This window comes from Siniperca chuatsi, linkage group LG20, assembly GCF_020085105.1.
Source record: "Siniperca chuatsi isolate FFG_IHB_CAS linkage group LG20, ASM2008510v1, whole genome shotgun sequence".
NCBI classification, from domain to species: domain Eukaryota; kingdom Metazoa; phylum Chordata; class Actinopteri; order Centrarchiformes; family Sinipercidae; genus Siniperca; species Siniperca chuatsi.
This window is the reverse complement of record NC_058061.1, coordinates 20,571,380-20,590,707: the sequence shown is the minus strand read 5'-3', so window position 1 is coordinate 20,590,707 and position 19,328 is coordinate 20,571,380. Positions and strand designations below refer to the sequence as shown.

The 19,328-nt window shown below is 40.6% G+C and overlaps 2 protein-coding genes across 10 annotated transcripts in view; one reads left to right on the top strand and one right to left on the bottom strand.

Annotated features, from left to right (window-relative positions):
* The window catches only part of si:ch211-176g6.2 (ras-associating and dilute domain-containing protein), a 28,375-nt gene extending 25,150 nt beyond the window's left edge, over window positions 1-3,225 (bottom strand). Inside the window, exons 1-3 of one of the 3 annotated variants that reach the window (XM_044179024.1) lie at window positions 1,576-3,225; window positions 524-706; window positions 233-435 (exon numbers count right to left, since the gene is read on the bottom strand). In XM_044179024.1, the coding sequence (XP_044034959.1) occupies window positions 233-435; window positions 524-706; window positions 1,576-1,703 (514 nt within the window). In that variant the 5' untranslated portion in view covers window positions 1,704-3,225. Of the gene's footprint in view, window positions 1-232; window positions 436-523; window positions 707-921; window positions 1,536-1,575 lie in introns of those variants that run through there. The other 2 variants (XM_044179025.1, XM_044179026.1) reach the window with 2 other exon arrangements.
* Window positions 3,226-7,337: 4,112 nt separating this feature from the next.
* Window positions 7,338-19,328, top strand: part of abcc3 (ATP-binding cassette, sub-family C (CFTR/MRP), member 3) — a 60,234-nt gene continuing 48,243 nt past the window's right edge. For all 7 annotated transcript variants that reach the window (XR_006375941.1, XR_006375940.1, XM_044178391.1 and 4 more), the window contains exon 1: window positions 7,338-7,647. Coding sequence is in view for 5 of the 7 variants with exons in the window: in XM_044178391.1 (XP_044034326.1) it covers window positions 7,612-7,647 (36 nt within the window). In the remaining 2 variants the exon portion in view is untranslated. The remainder of the gene's footprint in view (window positions 7,648-19,328) is intronic.

The window sequence follows — 19,328 nt, the reverse complement described above, 5'->3', positions numbered from 1 at the left end:
CCAGAGCCACAGAAGACATTATACAACTGTTTTCACAGACTTCTCCCTGTGACTAAACTGACCTTTATGTGTAAAATCAGTGGCTCCTTTAAAGTAATACCTCAAAATGAATGCAGCAATGATTTATTCATTTTAAAATGCTACATGTAGCACCAGCAACCTTATATCTATATCTTCCAATGACAACAAAATCCCAGGACAAACATGCAGGGGGAAATGTAAAGTGACGTACTGCTTCCCTTCCTGGCTTGGACGGACAGCGAGGACCTGATGCCTGCTGTCAGGGCCATGGAGCCTGAGTTGGAGGTGGGGCCACGGAGGAAGACACCCGAGAGGCGGTTGGTATGGCGACGGATGCGGCTCTTGCTTGGCTGTCTGACGGCCACACCCTCGGCTGATCTGCTGGTGGATGAACTGCCAGTGGATGAAGCTGATCTGATGAATAGTGGAGAAGGATGGGTCCTTGAGGAGAGTCCTCGATCAAAACCTATCCTGAAGAAGTGTCCGTGAGCAAGACACTGACCCTACCAGCTGATCTGCACCGTCACCTCTGACTTTGACCCTTTGTGGAGGGGTAGGACAGAGTTTCTCACCATCACGAGGGACGGGGGAAGGAGAGATAGATGGTTCAAAAAAGGAGAGAAATGAAGGAGTTGAACGATGTAAAAGAGTGAAAAACAGAATATAGAAGAACAGAATTACAGAACTACAATTGATGCAACAGCAAAGGATAAAGTAAAGTGATAAGAGAAAATATAATAGTGACAGAAAAAGAAAGTATTTAGTAGAAGGGAAAAAGAAGCACGAGGAGCAGAAAATGTGCACAAAATAGTGAACAAATGCATTTAGACAATATATAAGTTTCGCTCCCATAAACCTACATCACAAATGTCACCATGCTACAATGCAGCATATACATACGCGTCTGTCCCCAGCACAAAGCCGTCCAGTCTCCTTCACCATGCCTCTCTCAGCTCCCTCGGTACATTAATGAAATAATGAAGTGTTGTTTTACCTCTGGCCAAGCCTGTAAGCTTCTTATCACTGTGGTTCAAAGGTTCTCTGCAGTTACGCTACCATTTCTGATTTATAATATTAGTGAAACTGGTTGAAGTCTGTGACAATCTGCTCATCATATTCCATCACAGCACGTTCTTCCACCAGTGGCTTAGTAGTTTTAATACATGACACAGCTGTAGAGATTAATGAGAACTTAAGTACTTCATGGTATTTTTTAGTTGTGTAGGCTTGTTTAAAACATTAGCATTTATTCAAATACATATAGTTTGAAATTTACTTTTTACCTTTCTTTCTTTATTCCAACAAATCATTGTACTTTCTCCTCTTTAACCAATTAAAGCACTTAACTGTCTGACCTTCAGAATGGAAGAGAACTAGTAGACTGACTGGTATTTCTCAATGCTTTTTTGAGAACATAAGAAATGAAAAGCAAAAAAGGTGACCAAAAAAAAAAAAAAAAAAAGACTTTTCTAGTCAACATAGTCATCGTAACTCATAGAATTCATTTGTACAAAGTGTAAAAGATGCGTTTGGTGACCAGTCGTTCATACTCACTGCTGAGAGCCATCACTTGTCTTCCTTCCCAACTTGACAAAGCGTCTCTTTGGTGAAGCTGCAGGTAAAATCGGGGGTCTTGGTGGGAGAGAACGCAACTCCTCAGAGGAAAAATGAATCTGACTCATTCCTGTCTGATCTTCTCGGGTATTCCTGCTCAAATTAAACGGTTGCAGATAATTCTAATTCAAGATAAAGGGTTCCTGTCACGACCCATCAGCCGGTGATGCACACAGACCGCTTTGCTTCATTCCTGGGATGTTTCATCCAGGACAAGCGGCGCAAAGCCAGCCAGCTGCTGCTTCATTTTACGCACTACGGAACAGGCGCTGCAGATGTTTCCAGCCTTCATCCAGCTGTTGGAACTGCTGTAGCCAGGCTGATCAGTCCAACGACGACGGCTCGAGGTGCAGCTTCACTTCACACTGTTTCTGGGACGCTGACACATCAGAGGAGTCAAACAAGAGCTGACTGATAGCGGGTCAGAAAGTGGACACATCTGAACACTGTCTTTATTATACAGTGTATTGCGCGTGCTGCAGGAGGAGGCAGTTTGTTTCAAATTCAGAGCGAACCCGCTCTCCAGATGTGCGTCGACAGCGCAAATGCTTGGAGATGCCAAGCGCACACACCCGCCCACCAATACTAAAACTTTCAAAATAAAATCCTCACAAAAGAAGAGGGATTTCATTAAAGCCAATTATCTGATATTTCGGGAGTACTGTCGTTGAGGAAGACCCTTGGATATAATTTGTAGAGTTTGCAGAGCTCTGGTCAGCTCAAATGCATCGCAGCCCATGGCAGTGATCCGCCATGAACCCGGTGAACCAAAGGACCAAACATTGCTGCGTTCACGACTCCATCTAATGGTTGCACGCAGATCACAACGGACATTACAGGATTTCTGTAGCCTAAAGTAAGAACTTTATTGTATTACATGCAGGTGATGGAATGATGTGATCACATATGGCTGACCTCACCGTGTGTAAATATCACTAGGCTTTTTTTTAGTGAAATTACATTTTACTGCTAGCCTACTTAAATGGCTGCTGTGCTATCCTGACCTTGACCTAATATGGGTCAAGAACCAAAAACGCTGGATCCTACATTTCCCATAATGCAAACAATACCACCTTTTGTTAAACCTTCCCTGCCTGGTAAATGCCCATGTCCTTCATACTCCATGCCCCCAGTTTGTAACACTATCTTTCAGTTATAAAATTGTAGTCTCCAAGCCTAAACAGAGATGATGATGACGATAAACCCTGATGACATCATCAGGGGTTATGTTGGCTTGACAAAGCTTCCTCCAGAGAGACAGAAGAAGAAAAAGAAGAAGGAGTTGTACTCCAGACAAGAAAACTGAACTTGATGTATAAAATTGGTGGATTTAAGTAAAAGTTTGTACTTTTTCATAATGGTATTGCTACTTTACTTGAGCAAAGGATTTAAGTACTTATTATAACTAAGTATGTAATGCCAATCTTATTGATCCTAATCCTGACTGTATTATGATACATCTGCTGCTACCGGGCTTACCATTGCCAACCTTGATACAGAATGTATGTACTTATACTTATAGTAATACAAATGCTAATATTAGGCCACTAATGAACAACAGTGGCAATGTTAATACTAAATCTGATGCTAATACTAATAATATTGTTGTAACTTCCACAGCTGCTACTGCTACTCATACCACTAAAACATATTTGAGTATTAATGCCAATAAAAAAACATAATCCCGATCCTAATGCCATCTGTATGTGCCTCACAGTTATTCCCAGCTGACCACTAGATGGTGTACTCTGCCCTGGAAACACCCGAACCAGGTGTGACACTGAACAGTTTGCAGGAGATGATCTGCCTACATGTTGTCATTTTTTACAGCAGTGGTTCCCAACCTTTTTTGTCCGACATACCCCCACAGCCCTTTCAGATGGGCCTAAGTACCCCTTTATCATACCCTTTGATAGATGGGATGGCTTTATGGTATTCCTTTAGTAGTTTGCATTTTTACTCCTGCCATTTGGAGTGACAGAAACTGGTTGTTTCAAGCATTTACAGTATCTTTACTTTTAGCTTTTTGTTGTCTTTTTTCTAACTAGCCTTTCTGCAGTCTTAATCAACTGACAATTGACTCAGTTTGGTGGAAAACTGAGGCATGTCTTGTGCAAACTACCATAGTTGCTAAGTTACTGTGACAATAACTATAATGATCAGCATCACACAAATTTGTAATCTTACTTGTGTGTTGATTTTTCTCCTACTGTAAACACATATGTTGATATACAGTATATTAACAAATCATAATTTCTGTTTTTTCAAATTAGCTGAGCTTCACAATTTTTCCCCGTACCCCCTGGTAACTGCAGAAGTACCCCTTGGGGTACAAGTGCCCCTAGTTGGTAATCACGGGTTTACGGAAACAATGACATATGTGGAGCAACAATGAAAAATTAGGACAATAATCAATATTTATCACAGTATTAATAGAGTAGCAGCAATATAGAGTAAATGCAGCTTTTTATTAATTTTGTCCTATTTACAAAGGCAGTGTTTTCTATAAAATCATCCTCAAGGTTTATAACTATACTTATAACTTCAAACAGTCATTCTTTTTTTTTGTAACACAACTTATTCAAACTCCTGTATAGAGATAAATGGGCTTACAGGTTTTGGGGAGGAGCTGCTCTGTATAGACCCTAGTTGCATAACGTGACACTGCTGAGACCTGAGCACTAGTGACAGCTCCTGGAGTGTAAATACACCACAGGGCTTCCCTCACATGTCAGGTTCACACTCTGCAGGTCCTCTGCTGGGTGGCTTCATTTACCTGCACTGTATCAGAAAGGATATCCAACTAATCATGGACACAGAAGCATCTGCCAAGGTCAGCTCTTCTTGGAACATAGGGAGAGAACAGAAGGGCTTAACGTCTGGTAATCAAATCCCCTGTTGGACAAGGAGGAGTAACACCTGTAGCAGGAGGGCTGGAGACTTAACAACGCCATACTGCTGAGTGCCTTTACAGCCCACAGAGCAGGAATTCCAGTACAATATAGTTTGAAGTCAGTGCCGCCTAGGTTTGCTGAATAGAGCAACTCTAAGAATGTCTTTCCTAAACACAAAGTTCCCTCTCGCCACTGCTGTCTCCCCACCAACAGTAGATAAAACATCAGCTATTTTGCAATACATATAAGTAATGCTCTGTGCATTTCTTAACTCTGGCTTCCTTCTATGATTTGACCTGAATTGACTTGCTTGCAGTATAGTGCAAAATCTTGGTCTTTTATGCTGTATCTACTGTTTTGTCAAAACACATAAACTACCACCACAACTCAAAGATTACTGAGAACTTTAAAGCTCAGTATCTCAGAACTCTTTATCTCAGGCAGATATAACCTTGCAGTTCCAAGGGCACACAAGCATAGCCTAAACCAAAACAGAAGAAGGACTCGGTAGCTCTCAGTATGCATTCTGGTGTCCTCTAAAATGTGTTTTAGGTATCAAACTGCAGAGACTTGATTTACTTGCAAGGTAAGAGTGCATCATATTGTGATTTGACTAGTGTATCTGTAAAGTAATAGGTTTCATTAGGGCTTTTCACACTACCCCTGTTAAGGTGTCAGTGTGCTCAAAAGGAACTAGTTTGTACCACGTGTCATTCAACCACATCTGAAGACAAAAGTGCACACACTCAAAGGCTGGGTGAAAATCCTGCCATCATAGAAAGTTAGTTATGCTGCTATAGGCCTAGGAGAGACTTCCCATGATGCACTGAGCTCCTCTACCTTTCCATCTGTATGCATGTTTATCCCATTAATACATGTTACTAACTCGACATCTTCTCTCTCCCGCAGTTTTGTGCTTTCTCGTCTCTCTTTGCTCTCTTTCTGTCGCTTTCAGCAGGTATTTCTGCCTCCGGAGCTGCAGAGTCTGGATCGGTGATTATGGGCCACCTGCTGCCCCCGTGTTCCTGCTCAACAACTGCTACTACAATTATTATTAGTCTTATTACTATCACGATCATTCCTATTGTTATTTTATTAATAAGTGCAATGAGATAACTTCTTTTATGAATTATATAAGATTTCTTACAGTGATCCTGGATGTGGGGCTTACTTCAAGCCATTTCATTTTTTTGATAAATGGTAATGTGAAATGAGGTTAAGCTAGCCCTAGGCTTTCTGTCGCCACAGTTCTATTTTTACTGAAAGTATTTTTTCTGGTTTGGCTGTGAGTGATCTGAAACAATAGTGTGATTCCCTGTATCCTCAGAGGGTTATTTAATTTTAGCAAAATTAGATCTAAGGTCATGGTAAGATAGATGTTATATTAGTTGTAGAGGTGTTGTGGTGTTGCAGTGCCTAGCAACTTACATTATACTAATTATTCATTAAATTTGTGATTTTAAGGGGATATTCATTGAGTCATATGTAGCTGGAACAGCATGCATACTGTGATGGCTTTCTTCTGTATTATCTTTGACTTGGCCCAGGATGGAAATCCCCAAGATTCATTAAAAGAGCCAGCTGAAACACTGTGAAAATTGCACACCAGTGCTACTGAACTGACCACACAGACAATATCAAACTGTTTTCCACAGAAGGTGACATGTATACACCTGGCACCTTCTTGGGTTACTCACTCATACAAATACAAGCAGGCCAAGTCTTGAATACTGTGCAGTCTCATGGTACCTTGCTGGTTGCCTATTAACTGTTATACTGTTATTCCCGGTGTCCTGGGAGAGATGGCGCAGCTGTACAGACCAGGCCTCAAACACTGGGTAAGTATTCACACTAGTGGCGGCTCTGGTAGTTGTAATGGCTCGTGTGTGTGCTTGGGTTTGAGATATAAGCCTGCTTTGCAAAGGGGAGGTGTGGGGGTTGATAAGTGGGCATTTATGAGGCAAGGGGGTCTAATGAAAGATGCTATCCAGTTGCCTTATGGGAAATGTAGGATCCAGTGTTTTTGGAGCTTGACCCATAATATGGACTAAAAGTCACGATACGTCTGCCTCATTTTCAGTCCAGTTTCATTCCATCTCTTCTCTCTGCAGAGCAACACATGAAAGGTAACTGCTGGGAGGTGGGAAGGGGGGCTTTACATCCCTTTCAAAATGTCTGTATTCAGCTATAGAGGTATGAAGGTACAGATAGCAACTCAGTCGGGGGCTGAGGAGTGGGTGCATGTACTTGTGAGTTTTGTGTGTGTGTGTGTGTGTGTGTGTGTGTGTGTGTGTGTGAGGGCTAGGCCTATGTATCATGAAATCTAGACTCACTTTCCTTTATCCTTATGTGGCCCAGAGAAGTTGCACAATGGACTTTTCAGCTCTCTGACACACATTCACCTTGTAGCAGATATTTTCATTGGGAGCTGCCAAACACAGCCACCCAGCTGTCACCTTTCACACACATACTGTATATTTGTAACTATATCTTTGTGAGGACTTGAAATAACCTCAAATCTTATATATTCATATTTAACCCAATTAACCCTAACCCTCTCCTCTTGCCTGGAATTGGCCCTTAATTAATTTGGCCAGAATGAGGACCACCAAAACCTCACCTAGGACCAGATGTACCTGTAAAAAGCTTACTTGTCCTCACCTCTCAACCTTGACGACATGACTCAGCAACAAAACATTCCTTCTTGTTGTTGAGTCATGTTGTGTGTGTATTTGTAAGAGAGGGAGAAAGAGAGGGGCGGGGCCTAGTAAGCGGACGCCCCGCCTTGCTATCGCGACACACTCCCATAGAAATAATTCTTCTCTGCCGCGGATGACTTTTCCTTTTCGTCTCACAGCAGAGGGGAAGGAACGGAGCGTTTTCTGACGCTGGTCTGTTCACGCTGTCTAGGGGGGGGGAGACACAAACTGAGGCGCCTCCGCAACACATACTGTGGCATGTGACAGTTAGCGAGCGTCTTTTTACGCGAAGGAATAGGAAAGGTGGTCGACAAGAAAGTGCTCGACCAGTAGAGGGGATACAGAGATCTCCGGTGGTTCCCCGGTCTCCCGCCGCGACGGAGATGGAGCGGCTATGCGGAACAGATCGCCCCTTCTGGGTGAGTAGCCTACGTTTCCATCACCCGTCGCCGGTGTCAGCTCCGGTGGTTTGTCATGACTGCTGTATAGGTCTCAAGATACTGTAACTCCTTTGGCCTAGTGTATACTTCTACTACCTGACAAGGTTCTACAATGTTATGTCATTGGCTGCGTTTGTTTTCTTTCCGGGCAGCCATTCAGAAGTACAGTAACGGCCATAGCTAACTATAAATAACCCACTTAATAGCATTTACTGTGGTAACAAGCTCCCAATTGATGTCATGTTGAATTACGTGCTTTCGTTCGCTGTATAAAGAAGTCGGACACTGTGCTCTTCTTTCCTCGAGTAGGAACACGTTTGTAAGAAACTGTCAAATATGAATGTTATTGTAGTATTTGTGATTCCCCTCCGGCACGATAAGGTCCGTAAACTTATCTCAGTCAGTATACAGCAGCTACGTCCTTCTAGGAATATTAAAGTGATAGCACTGTAGAGATAACACTAGGCAACCATAGAGTAGGAAGTATCTAATGGAGAGCCTATTAAAGACACACTATAGTCCCACTGGGAATATTTCTGTATGATGATAAAATCACATGCAGTAGCAAAAGTCACTTTATACAACATTAATAACACTATTTGGCACCACAAACACCCTATTTATAGTACAAGTATAATGAATATTACAGGAGATGGGAAATACCATATAGGCTATAGTAGAATAAGGTTACTACTCAGTAGTACAGCAGACACACAGTAAATCCCAATGGGAATATTATGGAAGATTTCTTACACCACACTTAATAGAGACCCACAGTAGCATTCACTACACCTTGTAGACTACCTGGATGATGACACTCTTAGAGGTAAGTGGGGTCATGCTGAGTGTCCTTTTTGCCTATGTTTTATTGTTGTTTCTTTTACTGTTTTTATGGTCATATTTTTAAAAATAATTTTACTGTTGTGAAGCACTTTGTGACCTTGCTCTGTAAAAGTTGCTATACTAAATAAACTTCACCTACTTACATACTTTTTTCCTTGGAAATACCATGACACAATGATACAAAAACAGTTGTTTCGCTGCACTGCTGCAATTGTGTATTCTTACAACCATAAAACACAACAGGAGCTGCTAAAGTGCACATATATTGATGTGTTTATCTTGAACATGCCATTTTTGACAGGCAAATACTTCCTTGAGAGGTCATTGATAATTCTTTGAATTTCACGTTTGTGTCAGTGCGACTTTGGGGAAGTCTGTTTACAGAACTGTGATATCGAGAAAATATGAAATGTGTAAATGCTGTGATTGGAATGTGAAATATGACCAAAGGTTTTTTACTGTGCAGTTTCAGTGTGTCTCTAATTGTTTGTGCTAGACATATAAATAACTAATTGTTTTCTGCGTAATGGAAGCAAAATATTTACACACTTAATTTTTAACTTTAACATCAGATATGAACATGTAACATATGCAACAATATTCAGCATGTTCAATATATATTAATATCCTGATGCATTAACAAAAAAGTACCCTCAGTCACTAAGTCTCAACTTGTGTGTATATCATATGTCTGCAGCTGCTTCACAGTAGAAGATCTCTTGTGGTGCTTTCTTGCTTCATGCCCCATTGCTTTTGGCAGTTCCTTGGAGGTTGGAAAGCTTATATGAATCTTAGTCATTTTTGCAATAGTGATACAATGTTGTGCAACCATATCATTAAGTATTGAATAGCAAATGTAGAGCGTCTTAAACAACACTGACACAAAGTAAATAAAGTTGTTATGTTAAGAGCTTTGGCCAACAATTGCCCATTTAAACATCAAGCAGACATGGAGCAGCGTTTATTTGGAGGCGTGTTTCTGTCCAATATTCACTCTCCTCATAGCTCAGTTTGTTGCCACGAACCCCTGAGAAAAATATCTGGCTTTCTAGCAGCTAAATGCTCCACTATGTTCACCAGCTAGTTGCTATTTTTGTCTCTTACCTGTTTGGTGCTGGCCACGTAGTATAAAATGGGTTTATCAAAGCTTTTTTGCTGAAAACAGCAGCCGGCTGCAGTTGGAAATGAGGGTGATGAGAGCAGTGAGACTGAACCAAAGCAGTAAGGGCCCTTAAAGGTCCAGTGTGTAACATTTTGGAGGATCTATTGGCAGAAATGGAATATAATAAGGTTTTCAAGTGTGTAATCGCCTGAAAATAAGAATTGTTGTGTTTTCATTACCTTAGAATAAGCCGTTTTTTTATCTACATAGGGAGCGGGTCCCCTTCCCTGGAGGTCGCCATGTTGTACCGCCATGTTTCTACAGTAGCCCAGAATGGACAAACCAAACATTGGCTCTAGATAAGGCCTTTCACATTTTGCGAGTTTCGCGGCCACTGTAGTTTCTCCTACACGCTTGGATGGGGAGAATGAGGCGAGCGGTACTCAAATGGTTGCAAACTGCAATTTCAACGCTAGATGCCACTAAATCCTACACTCCGGACCTTTAAACCAAAACACTGATCTTAAAGGTAGTGAAACGTTCTGTAGAGTTGGGGTGAACTGCAAAATTGGGTGATAATTCTTTGTGGGTTCATCACTATAATGAGAGACCTGTTTCACATTAAACATAGTCATTTTAATCTGTTGTTAATATGAAAATATTGGTTAGTGCAGCTTTAAATATGTTATAACAGATCCTGAGAATATGAGCGTGATGACACCAACAGTTGTGCTTGTTGGAGCACCTGGCTGAGGTACCACCACTACAGTGTTTTGCTTCTGTGCCTTTCAGTCGTCCCCATGTTTGAGGTTAAGTGTCTGTCTGTGTCATGCTGTATCTATTTGATGTGGGGTCTGTGTGACATGAGGAAGCTTGGGAAGCCTTTGGCCCACACTGCCACGAAGAAACCCCTCTGTGCATCAAACCCATGAGCTTTGAGGCACCTTGTTGTTTCAAAAAGGGTTAAGACTGTGCACCTGATTTTCCTCTGGCTGGATATTACAGGGCTGGCTTGTTTACGAGGGCATCTGAGGTGACCTAAACTAGTTGCTGCTGTTTACGTCCACTTCAAACAAACTGGAGGCAGTTGTAATCCCCCAGCACTCAAGAGTGCATGTTGAGTGCGAGTCAGGTTAAACACTGAGGCTGTATTCACACCAAATCATGCGTTGCGGCACAAAGGCTACATGCCAGGGCATCAAGGCCCTTAAGTTAAAAAACACGATTTTGATTCACTTCACAACTAGATGACAGTGACTTATATTTACATCACATCTATAAACATATATGTGTGAGGCAGACAGATTCACTGTATGTAGTTTACATATTTTGTCATATATCAGATTTATGTGTGGGATTGTTCCCTATGGAGAAATAGTCAATAACATTAATTAATAACATCAATAACAGTGTTTCCCACAGAATGAGTGTAACTGTGGTGGGGATGGGGGGTATATTTGTCTATGGAAAATCTTATAGGTTATAGGTCATAGTAAGACGGTGTAGTCCCTCATTCGTCCAGGAGTGTTCTATCGTAGAAAAGGTTTCAGTCGTAGTCATCTGGACACTGTTTACAGAATCAAGACGTTTCGGCTCCCATCCGGAAGTCATTCTCAATTGTGAAAAATGTGCTAATCAGGTACTTAACAGTGATGAGGGAGGTGCAGCCAGAAAACAATAGGCCTGATTACTGATTACTGGGCCATCATGGAAACAATTAGGTCAGTTTCAGGTGAAACTAGCTAATCTACAGATACTCAGGTATATTCCTTCCTGAGGGCAGGGCTTATGTAACACAGAGTAGCTTAAATTTCTAGTTCCCGTCCCATTTTTTCACAATTGAGAATGACTTCCGGATGGGAGCCGAAACATCTTGATTCTGAAAACAGTGTCCAGATGACTACGACTGAAACCTTTTCTATTATAGGTCATAGGTTATTTCTTATTTCACCATTTTAATTCTACTTAACTCTCCACACACACTGGCTTCCCCCGCCCAGCCTCTTTCTCTTTCTCTCTCCCTGTGTCTGCTCTGTTGACTTGCTTCGTCAGCAGTATGTTTTATAAAGTCGCCCAAAAACCACCCGCAATTCCGTTTTCACAACAGCAGGTGAGCCGCGTGCGGAGGGGGCTTGCTGTTAATGACGTAGCCTATCGAAACGATCGAAACCAACGTGGTACTGAATTACATCAGCACCAACAGGTGCACTTACAAGCTTTTCCAAAACACGTGTTGATTACGTTACTGTTACATTCAAGTTCACACACTAACATCACCGTTGCCGGGGTGGACTTGACAGAGAGGGCAGAGAGGCAGGGCGGTGATGGCCATGGCCGTCGTGGCTGCTGGTGAAATTCTTGCCCTGGATGCAACGCCAAGCAACTGCACGGCGCTTAACGTCTTTGTACTCCCTCATGGCAGGGTTGTACAGCTCTGGAAAGGTCATCACAGCGGCGATCAGTCTCTCTTCCATCGTCACAGTTGCTCGGTAAACAGCGGAATGCAACATGGCAAACAAGGTTCTCCTTCCCGTGGGTGTCTTCCGGTCTGATCGCCGGCTTACGTCACACAGCAGCGACGCAGTGACGTTGGGTTGCGTTTCTCCAAAAGTTGATTCTGTTTCAACTTTTGCTGCAGGGCTGCTGTGTTTTTTCAGCATCCCCTGCGGTCCCCACCGCCGCAGCACTATCAAATGAATGGGAGGACTAACGTTTTCACCGCAACGCCTGCTTTGGTCTGGATACAGCCTAAGGCCTGGCCAAGGACTTTATTTGCAATCTCATTGTTTGTAAAATGTGTTATATGTAACCTCTACCTTTATCTCTAGCTGATAGCTCAAATACGTTTACGTTAGTAAAATCAGCACTCGTATTTGTATCGCTTTCAAGCGATAATTTTAACAAAAAAGTGTTTGAAATTCCTGCTACTCTGCTAACATGCTGATATAACGGCTGCTTTAAATTGAAGCTTTTCACTTTTATACTTCACCTTCACAAGATCAAGATACAAAACAAGACTTCTTTGATGTCTGATTCAGATCTCTTTGATTTTATCCTAAAGCATGCCAAACTTGAGATCACAAATGTTGTGAGACAAGACTTTGAAAGTCATTGAAAAGTCCTGAATTTGACATTTGTGTTAATGTGACTATGGGGAAGTGTGTTTATGGTGCTGGTGCTGTGGTAAATCAATGTTTCACACTAGGGCTGGGTGATAAAGAGAAAACATGCAGTCTGAAATATTATGATGGTGGTATCAGTTTGTAATTGTTGATGCAGTATAAGTATAATACAGTCAAATGAAAACATGAAGTCCTGTGTAACAGTGGAACAAAATCAAAATATACTCAAATTTTTAATTAGGGCTGCACGATACGGTAAAAAAAATCATACTGCAATATGATTCACGATTAGTGGTAATGATCATTTTTGCATCACAATTGGCATTTTCACTGATTAAAATTGTGATGATGTGACATTTGTTGGGGTCTGTACCAAACAAACATGTTTTCTTACATGGATCAGAACATGATTTGTAGGCCAGGACATCTCTGCAGCACTACAGTGCCTCACTATAATGCTGTTTTGTCACACATTTTACCGTTTTCAAAAAATTGCAGCTTCTGCGATTTGGATATTGCACTTGGCCATATTGTGATTTCGATAATATTTTGATTAGTTGTGAAACCCTATTTTTAACCTTGTCTAATACAAGATTAGGGAAGCAACTTGTTATTGTTATCATTATTGATAAATCTGACGATTATTTTCTTGATTAATCGATTAATTGTTTGGTTTCCAAAACCTAAAAATATCATGTTTACTGTCAGTTTGTTGCTGAATAATTTGCTGTCGATCGACTAATCGATTAATCAACTCATCATTTCAGCTCTACACCAGATGTTAACAGTTACACCATAAGCAACAATATTCTGCAAAATAAATACACAATATATCTGTTCTGATGTACCAACAGTAAGCACCTTCACCTAACTCTTGTACTGGATGTATATTTTCTGTGATGCATGTAGCTGCTTCACAGTAAAACCTTTCCTGTGGTGCTTTTTGCTTCATCTCTTCACCTCTATTGCTTTTATGAATATTTCTTGTCATCTTGATATCCTAGCTTTTGGCTATTACGTTGAAAATCCAGCCTGCAGTTGTGATAAAATATCGTGAAGCCCCATCATCAAGTGCTGACAGTAAATCTGTGTATTATTTTTGAAATAGTATCAGGTAAAAGGTTACAGTATTGTGTGCACTGGCAGAGCACAGGGTGGGTTAATGTGTCGCTCATTAGAGCCACAACAGTAAACTGTGTCGTGGATGCATGCAAATTTTGGCGCATGTAGCTGGATGCTTTGGCTGGGTAGTAATGTGGGAAATGTTTTGCATGTTGCGTGAGCTGTGTGTCCTGTCTGACTGCCATGAAAGTCCGAAATATTGCGATTAAAAGACTTTGCAAACAGTAGTTGGTAAAACAATCTCACCACAAAACCCGTTAGCAACTGTGTTTTGTTTGGGCTTTTGATCGTATCTTCCTCAGCAGATGAAGTTTGTCCAGTTGTCATGGAATTGTAGATCTCAAATCTCATTATTCTGAGCATTTTAAGGACATTTTTGTCCGTGTTGTTCAAAGTTCATTTTTAACCCTGGAAACAGCAGTTGGCAACTTTTAAGCCAACATGGATGTGTGCAGCCTGTCTCCTGCACTCTTATCACCAGCTCACTGTGGCTGCTTCTTTTTGTTCCGTTACTTGCTTGCAAAAATTAAAAATCATCCGCTGACGAAAATTGCAGAAATGATAGTTATCTTGTTTTGTAGATTCGTTTTTGATGAATGATTGAGGTTAGAGCTAATCATGGTGACAAATACATTGCATTTCCTGTGGCTGCTTCACAATAAAACTCTTCCGGTGTTGAATTTTTTTAATGTGAAACAGCAGCAGTAGGATGCTCCACTTACATTAGCAGTAGGAGAGTGAACAGTAAGCAATGATGCTGATAATAAATGAGATAAAATTGTGCTGGATTATATGCAATTCAGGCAATTTGAATCCAGTGCAGGAATGGCAGTCTCCGCCACCGACAATCAAAACTACTATATATATATATATATATATATATATATATATATATATATATATATATGTAATTATTGAATGTAAATACATTGATGGTTATTGCTGAAAAAATGTCGACCATAAATAGCATCAGAAACTGGGTTTGATTTCTTGAAAATCTTAAGGATTAATGTACTTTAAAATGGAACTTTAACATCTACAATTCCATGACAACGAGCAAACTTCATCTGCTTAGGAAGACTGTGCGATACACTCGAAAGCTCCAGAACAGCTTTTAATGGACATTTTGGTGAGATAGTTTTCCCAAGTCCAAAAAAAATAAAAAATTTAAAAAGTAAGAAATACCAGTGCATGTTCAGCAGTGGCACCAATAATTTATTCAAAGTGGAGAAACTATCTACTTTTCTATTATGCCATTGATATTTGATATAGAGTGACTACTGGTTTCATTGACGTTTTCGCCAAAGCAAAGCTGAAGCAAAAATGGTTCAAACTTACTAGTATGTAATATTTATTACGCTATCAGCACATTAATGTGAACTCTGCCCGTAACACACACAATCACTCACTTGAAGTAACAAACATGTATTGACTATTTGTTCTCCAATAACAAAAGCTATGAGGAGTGTATATACAAGAAGGCGTGGCAGAAGCAGACAGAATGTGTGGCATGTAGTTCACACATTAACAGTCTGATCGAACGCCTGATTGTCAGCAGCAACATACGAACAATTCAGTCTGTCAGCAGCAGCTTGGATTATAGTTGTGTGTTTAGGGAAAGTGCAGCCAGGCAGGAGGAGCAGAGTTTGCCTCAATTGCACTGTGTTGTCACAGACTGTAGAAACTATAAGGTGTTGCATAAGTCTGGAATAGTTTATGTCTTCATTAGTTATGTTTTGGGTGCCGTAGGGTGGAGGTGAAGCTATATGGAAAGTGAAAAAGAAGAAGCTGTAATTGAAGAAGTCTGAGTCATGATGACATGGGACTTTGGTGGGAAAGTTCAGTGCTTCCCAGTAGTTAGTGTGCATTTGTGAAGGCGTGTTACCTTTAACTCTAATTAATATAGTGTAGTGAAGAGAGATACCGTATCTAAAAGGATAGAGCCTTTCCACATCGTGAATGAACAAACTGACTGTAGGGAAACAATAGTAGTACTGGCTGTATAATGTTATGTAAAAGGAAATTAGGCATTTTGTTTTCTACTGTTGGCTTGATGACTCATTGGTCATTTCTTTGCTCCCAGATTTTGTCTGTATGACAAATGTCTCACAATCACTGCATCCGAAAAACTGCCTTCCACGCTTTTATTTCTAAAAATCATTGAGTCCCATTAAAACCAACTTCCAGAACTCAGTTTTTCTTTAGATAATTGTATGAAACATCTGCAGGGTTTGAGCCAGAGTGCACCATTGCGACAATGACTCCATTAAAACACTGTCACTACAACCTCCCTGCACCCAGCTGTCACCAAAGGGCAGAATCAAAGCTGTTAGCAGGCTTCTCACTGTTAAATTTTATAAGCTGTATCAAAATTAATTTTGTGAGTTTGCGGCCAAACTACCAAATAAAACTGTTGACTGTTATTTGGTAAACGTTCATCTCAAGGCGGTGTCAGTCTTTACGCCTTGCCAAAGATGTTTTTTTAGGGATTAAAATGCCACTCTGTATCATTTGGATATTTAAAAAGCAAGTAAGGAATGAGTGCATTTGCTGTTCACAAAGTCTGTCAGTCAATAAACCATCGAGCGTTTGAAGCTAGATAGCACTGACCAACAGCTAACGCTAGCAGATAGTCAACAAACAATAGTCAGAATCCCTTAGTTATACTTTAAGTACATAATATTAATATCTTAATCACCTTAATCAGCATCTTTGGACATTGAGACCTGAGCAGTCAGCTGGTTCTGTCAGTCTGTGAAACTATAAAGTTAGCTAACTTTACGTTAGCTCAACAGCTAAAGGAGGAGACTGAGGGCTGACAACAGCATTCATTTAGTTGATATCTGATATTTTCAGCTGTAACTGTCAGTGGTGACTTAAGCAGCAGTTTGTCAATATTACCATAAGTGGAAAACTACTTCGCAGTCATCACTGCTGTCTGAAAGTGGTATGAATATAATGCCACTTTTGAATGTAATGATTAGAATAATGAAAAAGTAATTTTAAGTATCCCAGTGAATCACTGGGATCACTGGGATACTGGGATACTAACCTAAAAACCTCTTATTGGGAATCATGAGAAGGTTTTCGAGCAACAGAGACACAGAGCGTCCCCCTAACCATAGTAACTCACTGTCCTGCCTGTGTGTGCACTGTGCAAGAGGAGAGGGAGAGACGCTGTGCTGCTGCTGCCAGGAGAGCCGCTGACTGAGATTACTCTGATGTATGGAAATACACTATAATATAATAGATTTGTGTAAATTTCTCGCTTTCCCCCTGATGGTGCTGCTGTTGCACTGTGCTGCTCTGTCTTATCTGTCCGAGCGCTGTCCTCTTGTCACGCAGTGACATTATCAGTTATGAATTTGTTTTTCACTGCATGAGAAAATGGACGTGTGGTGTCAGAGCATGTGAAAAGTATCAATTGCGTGAGTCTCACAGTCAGTGCATGAGAGCTTGCACCCCTGCCTTAAAGTGAGTCAGTCAACTTAACATCATACAAAGTGTGAGGAGCGAGCAACACAGAAAGTCACACTGATTGTGTGACCCGCTTAGCAGTTGTGGCACTAAACAACTGCATAGAGTGTTTATGCCAGCGGCCGGCGAACAGTAAATTATGATAATCTATATACAGATTAATTTTTAAGTTGACTTCAAGTAAAATACTGATAAAAACATTAAAGTTTAGTCCTGTGTAAGTACTTTTTCACCCTATTATTCATTCATATGGTTTTATAATTTCTTGAAGAGTCTCATTTCTTTTGTGTAATCAAAACAAAATTAGTTATGTCTTAAACAATATGTCTGTACAGTTTTCACAGAACTGCTTATTGTCCCCCTTGGAAGCAGTAGTGACCTAGAAAAGTACTAATCAGTGTTGTCAGATTTGACTGACAGAAAGTAGCCCAATCAGAGCTTAAAACCATCATAAAAGTCATAAAAGTAGCAAAGTTTCTCCTACAAAGTCATAGGTTAATGTTACATTAAATGTTAAAGAGTCTTCACTTATAAGATGTAAACATCAACAAGTCTTTCATCACAGAGCTATGACCAGATAATAATTTGAACAGGGGAAAAAAAGTCATGTTGCCAACACTGAAAACAGCCCTCCCAAAACTGCCCAATCTGGGCCCATTTGAATCCCTCCAAGCTAATCCTGGCTCAAACACTGCGTCAGCATGCTTGTAACATTTTACATCAACAAATCTAGTGTCTATTTCCTGAACTGAAAGACTGCTTACCCAGCAAAAGGTCAGGAATTGAGAGTTGTGAAATCCTCTCATTTCCACCTCAGAGAAGGGGATCTCACAACTGTGTGCCAAAAAAATAGCTAGTATATGTGAACTACCTGATGTCAAAGTGGCAGTATGCCAACTTGCTGTTCAAAAATGTTATAGTATTATCCATATCCTGCAGCAGGCCAGTCTCTGATTTATTATCCTTACAGTCTGCACAGTCTCAGTCACTTCCTGTTTGTTCTGCAACATTTTTATTGGTTTTCATTTCCAAGTAAGACAGAAAATGTCCTCTCAATCATAACCTTTTGTCTACTACGAATAGGAATGTTTATCCTATAATCCGCATTTAAGGAATCTGGTAGTGTCCAGTAAACTATGGAGAACACAAATTCATGAATAACATTGTTAATGTTTTCCATGTTGGAGTGTAAGCGAACACGGCCAGCAGCAATTCCTGTCCTCCTGCAGTCTTTATTGTCGTCAGCCTTCCATTCAAGCTTTTCAGTGTAACAGAGAACAGATGGACAGCCTGCTACAATTTATCTTCTCTAACCTCTAAATACACTAGAAAGCATAAGAGAAGTCTGTCACCCCACCACCACCTGCACTACTTTAGAAGTCTGTTGATTTACTGTAACTGATTAATCATCACTGCCATGTTGAGCACGTTGATGCTGAAGCTGGTACAGATTCATATAACATAATTCCACAGCAAAAACTGTTTCAGTATCCTAGTTTTTTTAAATGATCGTCCTTGGTCCAGTATATGGCTTCCAGTGCTCTGAGTAGTAAACCACATGTGATTAAAGTGTTACACTACATCCACAAACATACATATGTACAGTAATTTACAACTAAATTAGACTATGGTAAAACAAGTTAGTTGAGGAAATTCTATTAGTTGGAGCAGTAAGGATGGACTTCTTTACTATGATATATATTACCTTTTTTTCCACTTGCCTAGTAATGAGTGCTTTAGCCGCACCATGGTGTACCAAGTTGTGATCATACATTTCCACTGCAGCCTCATAGCAGGGGATGACCATACTGATGCGTATGAAGATTCATAGCACTCTCTGAGGTAAATACGAAGCTACCGCCAACTGCTGGTTTAGCATAAAGACTGGAAACAGGGACAAATAGCGAGCCATGCTCTGTCTAAAGGTAACAAAATCCATCTACCAGCACCTTCAAAGCTCACTAATTAACACGTTATATGTCATTTGTTTTAAT